At 35.2% G+C, this 14,512-nt stretch overlaps 1 protein-coding gene across 3 annotated transcripts in view; it reads left to right on the forward strand.

Annotated features, from left to right (window-relative positions):
- The window catches only part of ZNF143 (zinc finger protein 143), a 93,265-nt gene that overhangs the window by 32,481 nt on the left and 46,272 nt on the right, over positions 1–14,512 (forward strand). For all 3 annotated transcript variants that reach the window (XM_077113958.1, XM_077113959.1, XM_077113960.1), the window contains exon 7: positions 5,415–5,489. In XM_077113958.1, the coding sequence (XP_076970073.1) occupies positions 5,415–5,489 (75 nt within the window). The remainder of the gene's footprint in view (positions 1–5,414; positions 5,490–14,512) is intronic.

A 14,512-nucleotide genomic window follows, 5' to 3' on the forward strand; every position in this document is an offset into this window, starting at 1 on the left:
CATATATACTGATAAAGGGGACAATTCAACAAGAAGATGTAACAATTATAAATATATATATATTTATATATAATCTAATAACAGAGTCCCAAAATACATGAAGCAAATACTGACAGATTTGAAGGGAGAAATTGACAGTTCTACATTAGTACTTGGAGACTTAACACACCACACTCAATAATGAATAGAACATCTATTCAGAGATCAACAAGGAAGTACAGGACTTAAATGATACACTTAACAAACTGGAACAGACATATAAAACACTGTACCCAACGAAAACAGAATACACATTCTTCTTGAGTGCACATGGATCATTCTCCAGGCTAGACCATATATTGGGTCACGAAATAAGTCTCACTAAATTAGAAAAATTGAAATCATACAATGTATATTCTCTGACCACAATGGAATGAAGCTAGATATCAATAACAGAGGGAGAAATGGAAATGTCCCAAATATATGGAAATTAAATAACATACTCTTAAGCAACCAGTGGATTAAGGGTGAAATTAGGAAATGACTTGAGGAAAACGAAAATGAAAATACAACATAGCAAAACTTAAGGGATACAGCCAAGGCAGTGAGTGCTGTGAGGGAAATTTATAGCTCTAAATGCTTACATTAAAGACTTCAAATCGGAGATTTAACTCAAAACTGTAAAAACTAGAGAAAGAAGAGCAAACTAAACCCAAAGTAAGCAGAAGAAATGAAATAACAAAGATCAGAGAGGAGATAAAAAACAAAAACCTGAGGAGAGAATCAACAGAACCAAAAATTAGTTCTTTGGCAAGATCAATAAAATCAGTAAACGTCTAGCTAGACTGACAAAAAAGGAGAGAAGATGCAAATAACGAAAATCAGAAATGTAAAGTGGAAATGAAAAGGTTTATAGGAGGTTACTACCAACAACTGGGTACCAATAAATTAGATAACCTAGTTGAAATGGACAGATTTTTAGAATCTCAAGAAGGAATAGGAAATCTTAACAAACCAAGTAGTAGTAAAGAGATTGAATTAGTCATCAAAAACCTCCCAAAAAAGAAAGACCAGGATCAGATGGCTTCATAGGAGAATTCTGCCAAACATTCCAAGAAGATTAAACTCTTTTCTGCTCAAACTCTTCAAAAAAATTGAAGATGAGACAACACTCCCTAACTCATTCTGTGAGGTCAAGATCATACTCATACCAAAACCAGATAAAGATACCACAAAAAGAGGCATGGGTGATTCAGTGGTAGAATGCTCACCTGCCATGCAGAAGACCCGGGTCTGATTCCCAGCCCATGGACTGCACCCCCCCCCCACGCCCCCACACCCCCCAAAAAAGGATACCACAAGAAAGAAAACTACAGACCAATATCTCTTATGGTAATACTAACCAAATCCAATAGTATATTAAAATAATTGCATACTGTGATCACGTGGGATTTATACCTGCTATGCCAGGGTAGTTCATCATAAGAAAATCCATTCATATGACTTATCACATTAACAGAATGAAGGAAGAAACCACAGTCTTGTCAGTTGGAGCAGAAAAGGCATTTGACAAAATATAGCACCCCTTCTTGATAAAAACACTTAGAACACTAGAAATAGAAGGAAACTTCCTCAACATGATTAAGGGCATGTTTTGGTTTGCTAAGGTTGCTGGACTACTATATACCACGCCGTGAAAATATCCAGATTAAGGCATTGACAGGATGATGCCTTCTCTGAAGAAAGGCTGCCGGCATGTGGGACACCTCTGTCACATGGGAAGGTACATGGCCAGCATCTGATGGTCCTTCTCTCCTGGTTTCATTACTTTCAGCTTCTGGTTCCAGTGGCTTCCTCTCTGTGACTCTTCTCCTATTTTCTCTGTGAGCTTTTCTTGGTTTCATCTCTTTTTTATCCTCTCATAAAGGATTCCAGAAAAGGATTAAGACCCACCATGAATGGAGTGGGTCACATCTTAATTGAAATAAGCTAGCCGAAAGATCCCACTTCAACTGAAATAACTAAACCAAAAAGTCCCACCTACAAATTCTGCAACCGCAGAAATGGAGTAAAAGAATGTGGCCTTTTCTGGGGTGCACAACAGCTTCAAACTAGGACAGGGCATATATGAAAAGCCCATAGCTAACATCCTACTTAATGGTGAAAGACTAAAAGCTTTCCCTCTAAAATCAGGAACAAGACAAGGGTTCCCACTGTCACCACTGTTATTCAACACTACTGGAATTTCTTGCCAGAGCAGTTCAGCAAGAAAAAAAAAAATAAATAAAAGCCATACAAGTTGGAAAGAAAAAAATAATACCTTCCCTATTTGCAGATGATATGATTCTACTTACGAAATATCTGGAAAACCCCACAACAAAGCTCCTAGAGCTAATAAATGAATTCGGCAAAGTGGTGGGATATAAGATCAGCACCCCAAAATCAGTAGTGTTTCTATACACAGATAATGAACAATCAGCAAAAGAATCAAGAAGGAAAATTCCATTTACAATAGTAATTAAAAGAATCAAATATCTAGGAATAAATCTAACCAAAGATGTAAAGGACTTACACAAAGGAAACTACCCAACATTGCTAAAAAAAAAGTCAAAGAACACCTAAATAAATGGAGGGACACTCTCTGTTCATGGATTGGAAGACTAAATATTGTTAAAATATCAATACGACCCAAGGCAATTTATGGATTCAATGCAATCTCAATTTAAGTTACAACAACCGTCTTTGTAGAAATGGAAAAGCCAGTCATCATACTTACATGAAAGGGCAAAGGGTCCTTCATAGTTAAAGCCACCTTGAAAAAGAAGAATGAAGTTAGAGGACTCTCATTTCCCAATCTTAAAGCTTATTGCAAATTTGCAGCACTCGAAACAGCGTGATACTGGCCACAGAGCAGACGTATAGACCAGCAGAATTGAACTGAGAGCTCAGAAATCAACCCTCACATTTATGGCCAACTGACTTTCTACAAAGTAGCGAAGATTGGATCTCCATTTGCAAAACAAAAAGAGGCCCCCTTGCCTTACAGCATATACGAAAATCAACTCAAAATGGATCAAAGACCTTATTATAAGAGGTAGAACTGTGAAACTCCTAGAAGAAAACACAGGGATGCACCTTCAGGACCTCATGTTAGGCAATGGTGTTTTAGACTTTGCACCCACACAAGCAACAAAAGAAAAAAATAGATACATTGAACCTCATTAAAAATTAAAAACTTTCGTTCCTTGGAGGACTTTATCATGAAAGTAAAACAACAACCTACAAAATGGGAGACAATATTTGGAAAACACGCACCCAATAAAGGATTATTATCCAGAACATGTAAAGAAATCCTTCAACTTAACAACAAAAGACAAACCACCCTGATTAAAAATAGACAAAAGATGTGAGTAGATGTCTCCCCAAAGAAGATATACAAATGGCTAAAAAGCACATGAAAATTGCTCGACATATTACCATTAAGGAAATGCAAATCAAAACCACAATGAGAAAAAAAACAAAATTTGTATTAGTGTGGTACATTTGTTACAATTGACAGAACAGTGTCACTTGATTATTAACTATAGTCCATAGTTTGCATTAAAATTTGCTCTTTATATAGTATAATTTTATGGGTTTAAAAATATGTTTGTGTAATACTAAATACAACCTAAAATCTCCTGTTTTGATTGCTTTCAAGTATACAGGTCAGTGATACTGCATTCGTGGTGCCATTGACAGCATCCATTGCCGGCACCTGTCCATTATCCTGAGCAGAGGCTCTGTATGATTTAAATTTAACTCTTCACCATTACAAAAATTACCCCTGGTGGCCTGTATTCTGATTTCTGACTCTGGATGTGCAGGTTCTAGTTGTTTCATGTGGGTGAGATCATGCAATATTTGCCCTTTTTCGCTCAGCATGCTGTCTTTAGGGTTTATCCATGTTTTAGCATGTTTCAGAATTTTATTCCTTCTTAAGGCTGAATAATACTCCATTGTATGTATGTACCATAAAACACACACACACACACAATAAGATACCATTTCACATCCATTAGAATGAATGGCTGCTATTGAAAAAAATGGGAAATAACAATTTTGGAGAGGATGTAGAGAAATAGCAACACTTATTCATTGCTGATGGCAATGGAAAATGGTGCATCCACTGTGGAAGACAGTTTGGTGGTTCCTCAGAAAGCTAAGTTCAGAGCCACCGTATGACCTGACAATCCCACTACTAGGTATATAGTCAAAAAATTGAGAGCAGGGGCTCATATATTTGCTAGCAATATTCATAATGGTATTGTTCACAATTGCCAAAAGACGGAAGCTACCCAAGTGTCTGTCAACCAATGAATGGATAAATAAAATGTGATATATACATACAATGGAATATTATTCAGCTGTAAAAAGGATTGAAATCTTGATTTATGCAACATGGGTGAGCCTTGAAGATATCAAATTGAGTGAAATAAGCCAGGCACAAAAGGACAAATATCATATGATCTCACTGATTTGAAACAATTAGGCTAAGCAAACTCATAGAGTCAGAATCTAGAATATAGGTTACCAGGGGATGGGGTGAAGATAGAAAATGGGAAGTTAAGGCTTAAAATGTACAGGGCTCCTGTTTGGAATAATGGAAATGGTTTGATAATGGATGGTGGTGGTGGCAGTACTGCACTGTGACTGCAGTCAATAGCACTGAAATATGTATCTGGATATGACTAAAAGAGTAAATGTTAGATTTACGTATAATAACAGAGTAAAGCTTTTTAAAAAATCCATGGAACTATGTTACACAAACATTGAGCCCTAATTTAAATCATGGACTTTAGTTAGTGGTACAATTATAAAAGTGTGCTATCATCAATTATAATAAGTGTTCCACATCAATGGTAGGGTGGTGGGGAGATGTATGGGAGTCCTTTATTTTATGCATGATTGTTCTGTAAAATGACAACTTCTCTAATTAAAAAATAAAAAATAAAAAGCCCAGAAAATAAAAACACCACTTTATAAGAAACTACAATTCAGAATCAAAATCAGGCAGCAGCAACGAGAAAATCAGCATTTTTGTTAAAAGAAGTGAAGTGTACAAAGAAATATTGATGATGAAAAGTAAGAGAATGGGGTAAGGTCTTAAGCAAAAGAATGGGTAACATAACTCACAAAAGGAGAAATTAATGAATGTCAGAAAAATAAAATATACGTGGAACTGCTTATGAATTAAGTAGAAATTAGAGATTAGTAAAGCATGTATCTCAGATAATTGGAAAGATTTTTGGTTGTTTTGTTGTTGCTTTTTATTGTGGAATATTTCAGACATACAGAAAGATAGATGATAATGAATCCCCATATACTCATCAACCTGCCTGAATAATTATCAAAACGTAAAACTTTTAAGCTTTATCTTATTCCTTTATTTTTAGGTATCCATTGATGGCACTGAAAGTGTAACAGGTACTGGAATGATTGGAGAAAATGAGCAAGAGAAAAAAATGCAGGTATATAAAGCTACTTTTTAATATAATAGTCCCTTCCCCTGAGGATTTTTAGGCCCTTCTGAGGATGAAAGCAAGAATAGGGAAGTCACTGCCTGTCCAGAAAATCCCACCAATTCAGAAAAACAGTCTATTAGGCAACAGCTGTCTCCAACTGCCTCAGGTCACATGAGGGTACATTAAATGGAAGCAAAGTGACACTAAAGGAAATAGGAATATCACAGAAATCTGGGAGCAGTTTTCCAAAAAGAATATTTTGGAAACTTGGTAAACTTCTGATCACCCTCACTTGTGGTAGTTTGTGGACCCTTTTTCCTGGGGCTCCACCTTTTATGGTGACTAACCACCCCCTTGCTACTTTGCTATATATATCTTTTTGTTTCTTGTGTTTCTAACTGATTTCTTCCCTATTTTTCTGCTCAAAATCTAAGAGGAAGGTCCATCCTAGCTTTTTATCATTGTTCCTACTGGGCAAAGCTTTTTGTACTTTTTGTACCAGGCTGCTTCCTGGGCTGCAAACAGCCAACCGATTGGCTGCCTTTGCTTCAGATGTCACCTGGGTGCAGTCATTGGCCACTTCTTACCCAACTGATAGCCTAAAACAGCAGAGCAAAAAGTCATAGACACATTCTTGGAAGTCTCTCATAATTCAAAAATTCAAAACTTGCATTAATTCAAGACTTATTGAAGTGGGTTGGTGGGGGTAGGGGTGGTATTCTTAGAGCTTATATAATTATTGTAACAAATTCTTGGTGTAATATCGCTTTTTATTTTCTCAGCAAATTATCTAATATTTTGCTAACTGTTCTCTCATAGCAGTTTTTTGCATTCTTCAGAGAGTTTCATCATATTAACTTCTACAGTTATTGCTTTGGAGGTCACACTTTTTAACTTAAGCATTAGCATCACTACTTAATGACACTGAGTGATATTATTAGAGGTTACCAAGAAGATTTTCCATTGCTAATAATAATAGTAAATAATAAAATATCAGGAATCATCAAAATCTCTGGTTTAAGTTTGATGCTTCTAAACATGACTGAATAGCCAAAATTTCTGTTTACCAGCTAATGTGGTGCCATGAAGTGGCAATAATATGAACATACTGTGAAATTCACATCAACTTTGAAACTGATTCTGAACAAAAATTTTCAAGTCTTTGAATGTGTATTTACTTCATATTTTGTGAATAAACTGTGACTTTAATATTTTTTATACTGTACTGTGTCACATCCACCTAAGTTAAACTATAAAATGCAAATACAATGTAAATAAATGCAAGAGATTTAAGTCAGTGGCTTAGAGTGGCCTAATAAGATTTTTTTCTCTTAGAGTGACTACAATGGAGTTTTAAAATAACAATGTTTTTAAAGGAAGGCAGTTAAAATTATACTTCTAATGAATTAATCTACAATGGGTCTAACCAAAATATGAATGAATTTACCATTGAGCCCATATTATTATAATATACTATTATCATAACCTGGAAGAATTAATTTCTGAACCCAGAAACATAACTAGAAATTCTGCACTGCCAAGACAAGTGTCACAAAATTCCCCATTATTTTTTATCTGCAGACATAGAACCGTTTGGTGTTGGTGTCAGTAGACAAAGAAATAGGAGACAGTTGAATAGGATTCTTTTTTTTGACTGTAGTTTTTCTCCTTTGCCCTCTGTACCTTTCCCTTACAGACTAGATCTGCGCTGTCCAATACGGTAGCCACTAGCCACATACGATTATTGAGCACTTGAATTGTGGCTAGTCCGAATTGAGATGTGCCGTAAGTGTAAAATACACACTGGATTTTGAAGACTTAGTAAAAAAAAAAAAAAAAGAATGTAAAATATCTTACTGATTTTTTTATATTGTGACCTCTTGAAGTGATAGTATATTTTGGACATATTGGGTTAAATAAAATGAATTATTAAAATTAATTTCACCTGTTTCTTTTTACTTTTTAAATTTGGCTACTAGAAAAATTTTAATGTGTATATGGCTTGCATTTGTGACTCATGTTTCTCTTCAGTAGTGCTGGAACAAAACTTCATGAATCCTCCATCTTCTAAAACAATTGAGTATCATGTTTGAGGCTGAGGACCTAGTACATGGTATTAAAAGGCAAAAATATCCCAAAAGAAACATTGCAAATAAGCAGAACCTGCAGAGCCCATTCATTCTGAGCTTTTCTTTTTGTGCTTCTGCTTCTGGCAGGAATTGTAAATGAAGTTATAAATCCATTCCTGGCTGAAATTTAAAGAGATCTGTAGGTTGTTTTTTTTTTTCCTAAATAGTTTTGTTTTCAAGCTCTAGATTTTTTTTTCACTGTAATGTTTATAGTTTAGAACTTTTTCTTTCATCTGTAATACAAACATACTAATTGTCCTACTGAGCTGATCTCCTACAGAAAACCATATTTCACAGGACAGGGTAGCTAAAGCAGTGGTTCTCAGGTGGGGGTGAAATAGCCCCTGAGGAACATTTGGAAATGTCTAGAGACAGTCACAAATGGGGGAATATTGCTGGCATCTAGTGAGTAGGCATCTGGTGAGTAGAAACCAGGAATGCTCTTTAACATTCTGTGGTGCCCTGGAACTCTCTCTGCAATAAAAAAAAAAACCCAGTTCAAATATCAGTAGTGTTGAATTTAAAATACCCTGATCTAATATAATCTATTTAAGAATGTCTATGTGTTCATTTGTAAGAAAGATAAGGAAAATAGTATGTGTGTGTTTTGGGGGAAGACTGTGACTGTTGTCATTGCCCTCTTGCTACACCACCCTTAAGTGAAATAGAAAATAGTATGGTATTGAATTAACACATAATTTGTAATTTAAAAATCTAGATTGAGTCTCCATTCTGCTACATAGTAGCTTTGTGACTTTGGGTAAGTTGCTTAACTTTTCTAGATCTGAGATTTCTCATCTGTTAAATGAGAAGAACCCCATCTTATGGGTTTCTGAGAGCCAAATGAGATTTGCATTTGTATAGGTAATACATGAGAATATAATTTGTAGAGTTATAGGCACTATACAGATCTTAATCATTGTTGATGTTTTAGGCCTTTTTTCATGGTTTTCCGAGATTTGACTGCATTCAAAACCAATTTTAATTACAGACTGTGCAACAGGACTAGATACAAAAACTCAAAAATGGACAGCACAATAATACCTAATTGTAATGTAATTATGTTAAAACACTGAATGAAGCTGCATCTGAGCTATAGTTTTTTTTTGTTTCTTTGTTTGTGTCTTTTTTTTTCTTTTTCCTTTTTTATAAATATATTTTTTTATTTTTTATTATTATTATTTTTATTTTTTTCTCTATGTTAACATTCTATATCTTTTTCTGTTGTTAATTTCTTTTTTTTTTTCAATTAAAAAAAAGCCAATTTTATTTATGTTGGAGATACAAGTTCTTTGGTTTGGCAGTGGTTTAATCAGGGCTCTAGTAGTTGGAAAGCACGAAACACTAGTCAAGCTAAGCTCAAGAGAAAAAAGAGATATATTGTAAGGATACAGCAGAGTTTACAGGAACCCAAGAAACTGCTGAATAGTATTTGCAGAGGAGTCAGGCGTACAGACTGATCTCACTCCTTTTCCTTCGCCTATCCCCACACCCCACCCCTTAAGGAATTTCAGTGCATCTCTTCTTTGGCACCTCTGCTTCCTTCACTGCAGACAGGCTTCCTTTGCATCTTCATTGGATTTCCACATGGCTCATCCAGAGCCTTGCTTTTTCATATTCACCACCCACGACCAACTAAAGATTTGCCTTTATTTCTAAGGTCGAGCCCAGGAAAGGAGAATGTATGGATTTAGCTTGACTTATTAAGCTAGATCACATAGCCGTAGAACACTGGCCAGATGGTAGATGTGCCATCTCCCTGGTCACCAGGGTCTATGGCTAATGCAGCCAGTTTTCTAAGAGTATGGGTTGGATAGTGACCCCAAAAGTTGTTTAATATAGAAAGTTTGGATGTGGATCATATTTTATGTTTATTTTCTGTACATTTTTCTAGCAATGTGATATTGAGCAAGTGAACCTTTTGTGTCTCTTTTTTTCTTCTTTAGAAGAAAGATATTAGGTTACTGGTTGTTAATCAGGGGCAAATATGAGATTAACCTGTAGAGCTTTTAAAAAACAACCCAGACTGAGATTTATCTCTAGAGATTCAGATATAGGAGATTTGGGATAGATCCCTGAGTTGTTGGTTTGTTGTTGTTGTTTTTAAATAATATTTTTAGTAGAGTTTTTTTTTTTTTAATTCAGAGACGTACAAAGAAGAAAACCCCAAATGGTCCATAATCTTGCTATACAGACAACTACTGTATACATTTTTTTAAAAGGTAATCATGTTTATGTTTAGAAAATTCCAGTAGTATAGATTGGTAAAAAGTAAATGAAGGGCCTGCTTCCCAATAGTAATCATTAGAAATCTGTTGCTTTTTAAAATCTTTCTGGCAATACTGATGTGCATATAGTTTCTTTAAAAGTCTTCTGGTACCACACGTGTATGATTATTTCCTGTTTTCAGAGAGAACGTATTTAAAATTTTAAAATTGCCTTCATTTTTCCCTTCCCCAAAGATATAAATTATTTATATCATATTATACAAATGTATACACATGAAATAACAAAAAAATCATTTCTGGCAGGCTCCTCAGGCCGTGATAGTAAGTGGAAATTTAAGTACTAAACCAGGCAGTAAAATGTAAGTTATCTTCAACCCTACCAGGTCTCTGATTCTGACTACAGAAATTTTGCCAGTTAACACTGAGCCACCATATCCTAAAGACCAGTGGATTACTAACTTGAGCTCTAGTGCCAGGCTCATTCAAATTCCACTTCCCAGCTGTTTTTCTATGGAAAAGTTATATTCCTTAACTACTCTGTGCCTCATTGGTAAATTATAGAAATATTTGATTCATTGGGTAGCCATGGAGATCAACTAGACAGCACATGCAAATCCCCCACCACGGTGCATAACATAAACACTAGTCCTCAGTAAATGGTTAATTTCTTTATTACTGAGCTCACTTTGGAATTAAGTTGTAGACCCAGTCTTGTATTTACCACTCTGGATTTTCACCTTCTTAGAATCCTAGAATGATAAAGCCAGACGAGACTTAGTGATACCAGTTAGTACAGTAGTTTTCCAGCTCTGCTTTTTGAGGTTCTAGGGTTTCTTAGGACTCTTAGCCAACCAAACCTGCCTGGCTACCAGCAGTAATGCCTTTATTTTATGCAGTAGACTGCTGTATAAGATTTCATCTGGCAAAAGGGTTTGACTTTAAAAAGGCTTTTTAAAAAAATCAAAACACTGAGTTAATATGTTCATGGACTGACAGGTCCAGTGTGACTTGTACAAGGTCACACAGTGATTTTATGGTAGAGTGAGAGCTAGCTTTTAATTCTCAGAACACGGATTAAGCATAAATAGTAATGAATCATTTTCTGCATTTGCTTTTTTTTTTGTACTATTAAAAAAAATTAACAACATTTAGAAATCATTCCATTCTACATATACAATCAGTAATTCTTAATATCATCACATAGATGTATGAACATCATTTCTTAGTACATTTGCATCGATTTAGAAAAAGAAATAGCAATACAACAGAAAAAGAAATAAAATGATAATATAGAGAAAAAAATAAAAATAAAAAATACAAAAAATATATATAAACCAACAAACAAACAAAAACTATAGCTCAGATTCAGCTTCATTCAGTGTTTTAACATAATTACATTACAATTAGGTAGTATTGTGCTGTCCATTTTTGAGTTTTTGTATCTAGTCCTATTGCACAGTCTGTATCCCTTCAGCTCCAATTACCCATTATCTTACCCTGTTTCTAACTCCTGATGGTCTCTGTTACCAATGACATATTCCAAGTTTATTCTCTAATGTCGGTTCACATCAGTGGGACCATACAGTATTTGTCCTTTACTTTTTGGCTAGACTCACTCAGCATAATGTTCTCTAGGTCCATCCATGTTATTACATGTCTCATAAGTTTATTCTGTCTTAAAGCTGCATAATATTCCATCATATGTATATACCACAGTTTGTTTAGCCACTCGTCTGTTGATGGACATTTTGGCTGTTTCCATCTCTTTGCAATTGAAATAATGCTGCTATCAACATTGGTGTGCAAATGTCCGTTTGTGTCTTTGCCCTTAAGTCCTTTGAGTAGATACCTAGCAATGGTATTGCTGGGTCGTATGGCAATTCTATATTCAGTTTTTTGAGGAACCGCCAAACTGCCTTCCACAGTGGTTGCACCATTTGACATTCCCACCAACAGTGGATAAGTGTGCCTCTTTCTCCGCATCCTCTCCAGCACTTGTCATTTTCTGTTTTGTTGATAATGGCCATTCTGGTGGGTGTGAGATGATATCTCATTGTGGTTTTGATTTGCATTTCTCTAATGGCCAGGGACATTGAGCATCTCTTCATGTGCCTTTTGGCCATTTGTATTTCCTCTTCTGAGAGGTGTCTGTTCAAGTCTTTTTCCCATTTTGTAATTGGGTTGGCTGTCTTTTTGTTTTGAGTTGAACAATCTCTTTATAAATTCTGGATACTAGACCTTTATCTGATATGTCGTTTCCAAATATTGTCTCCCATTGTGTAGGCTGTCTTTCTACTTTCTTGATGAAGTTCTTTGATGCACAAAAGTGTTTAATTTTGAAGAGCTCCCATTTCTTTCTTTCTTTCTTCAGTCCTCTTGCTTTAGGTTTAAGGTCCATAAAACCGCCTCGAAGTGTAAGTTTCATAAGATATCTCCCTACATTTTCCTCTAACTGTTTTATGGTCTTAGACCTAATGTTTAGATCTTTGATCCATTTTGAGTTAACTTTTGTATAGGGTGTGAGATACGGGTCCTCTTTCATTCTTTTGCATATGGATATCCAGTTCTCTAGGCACCATTTATTGAAGAGACTGTTCTGTCCCAGGTGAATTGACTTGACTGCCTTATCAAAGATCAAATGTCCATAGATGAGAGGGTCTATATCTGAGCACTCTATTCGATTCCATTGGTCGATATATCTATCTTTATGCCAATACCATGCTGTTTTGACCACTGTGGCTTCATAATATGCCTTAAAGTCCGGCAGCGTGAGACCTCCAGCTTTGTTTTTTTTCCTCAAGATACTTTTAGCAATTCGGGGCACCCTGCCCTTCCAGATAAATTTGCTTATTGGTTTTTCTATTTCTGAAAAATAAGTTGTTGGGATTTTGATTGGTATAGCATTGAATCTGTAAATCAATTTAGGTAGGATTGACATCTTAACTATATTTAGTCTTCTAATCCATGGACACGGGATGCCCTTCCATCTATTTAGGTCTTCTGTGATTTCTTTTAACAGTGTTTTGTAGTTTTCTTTGTATAGGTCTTTTGTCTCTTTAGTTAAATTTATTCCTAAGTATTTTATTCTTTTAGTTGCAATTGTAAATGGAATTCGTTTCTTGATTTCCCCCTCAGCTTGTTCATTGCTAGTGTATAGAAAAGCTACAGATTTTTGAATGTTGATCTTGTAACCTGCTATTTTGCTGTACTCATTTATTAGCTCTAGTAGTTTTGTTGTGGATTTTTCCGGGTTTTTGATGTAGAGTATCATATCGTCTGCAAACAGTGATAGTTTTACTTCTTCCTTTCCAATTTTGATGCCTTGTATTTCTTTTTCTTGTCTAATTGCTCTGGCTAGAACCTCCAACATGATGTTGAATAATAGTGGTGATAATGGACATCCTTGTCTTGTTCCTGATCTTAGGGGGAAAGTTTTCAATTTTTCCCCATTGAGGATGATATTAGCTGTGGGTTTTTCATATATTCCCTCCCTCATTTTAAGGAAGTTCCCTTGTATTCCTATCCTTTGAAGTATTTTCAACAGGAAAGGATGTTGAATCTTGTCAAATGCCTTCTCTGCGTCAATTGAGATGATCATGTGATTTTTCTGCTTTGATTTGTTGATATGGTGTATTACATTAATTGATTTTCTTATGTTGAACCATCCTTGCATATCTTGGAGGAATCCTACTTGGTCATGATGTATAATTCTTTTAATGTGTTGTTAGATATGATTTGCTAGAATTTTATTGAGGATTTTTGCATCTATATTCATTAGAGAGATTGGTCTGTAGTTTTCTTTTTTTGTAATATCTTTGCCTGGTTTTGGTATGAGGGTGATGTTGGCTTCATAGAATGAATTAGTTAGTTTTCCCTCCACTTCGATTTTTTTGAAGAGTTTGAGGAGAGTTGGTACTAATTCTTTCTGGAATGTTTGATAGAATTCACATGTGAAGCCGTCTGGTCCTGGACTTTTCTTTTTAGGAAGCTTTTGAATGACTAATTCAATTTCTTTACTTGTGATTGGTTTGTTGAGGTCATCTATTTCTTCTTGAGTCAAAGTTGGTTGTTCATGTCTTTCCAGGAACCCGTCCATTTCATCTAAATTGTTGTATTTATTAGTGTAAAGTTGTTCATAGTATCCTGTTATTACCTCTTTTATTTCTGTGAAGTCAGTAGTTATGTCTCCTCTTCCATTTCTGATCTTATTTATTTGCATCCCCTCTCTTCTTCTTTTTGTCAGTCTTGCTAAGGGCCCATCAATCTTATTGATTTTCTCATAGAACCAACTTCTGGTCTTATTGATTTTCTCTATTGTTTTCATGTTTTCAATTTCATTTATTTCTGCTCTAATCTTTGTTATTTCTTTCTTTTTGCTTGCTTTGGGATTAGTTTGCTGTTCTTTCTCCAGTTCTTCCAAGTGGACAGTTAATTCCTGCATTTTTGCCTTTTCTTCTTTTCTGATATAGGCATTTAGGGCAATAAATTTCCCTCTTAGCACTGCCTTTGCTGCATCCCATAAGTTTTGATATGTTGTGTTTTCATTTTCATTTGCCTTGAGGTATTTACTAATTTCTCTTGCAATTTCTTCTTTGACCCACTCGTTGTTTAAGAGTGTGTTGTTGAGCCTCCACGTATTTGTGAATTTTCTGGCACTCCGCCTATATTGATT

Source organism: Tamandua tetradactyla, chromosome 8 (assembly GCF_023851605.1).
Source record: "Tamandua tetradactyla isolate mTamTet1 chromosome 8, mTamTet1.pri, whole genome shotgun sequence".
Taxonomy (NCBI): Eukaryota; Metazoa; Chordata; class Mammalia; order Pilosa; family Myrmecophagidae; genus Tamandua; species Tamandua tetradactyla.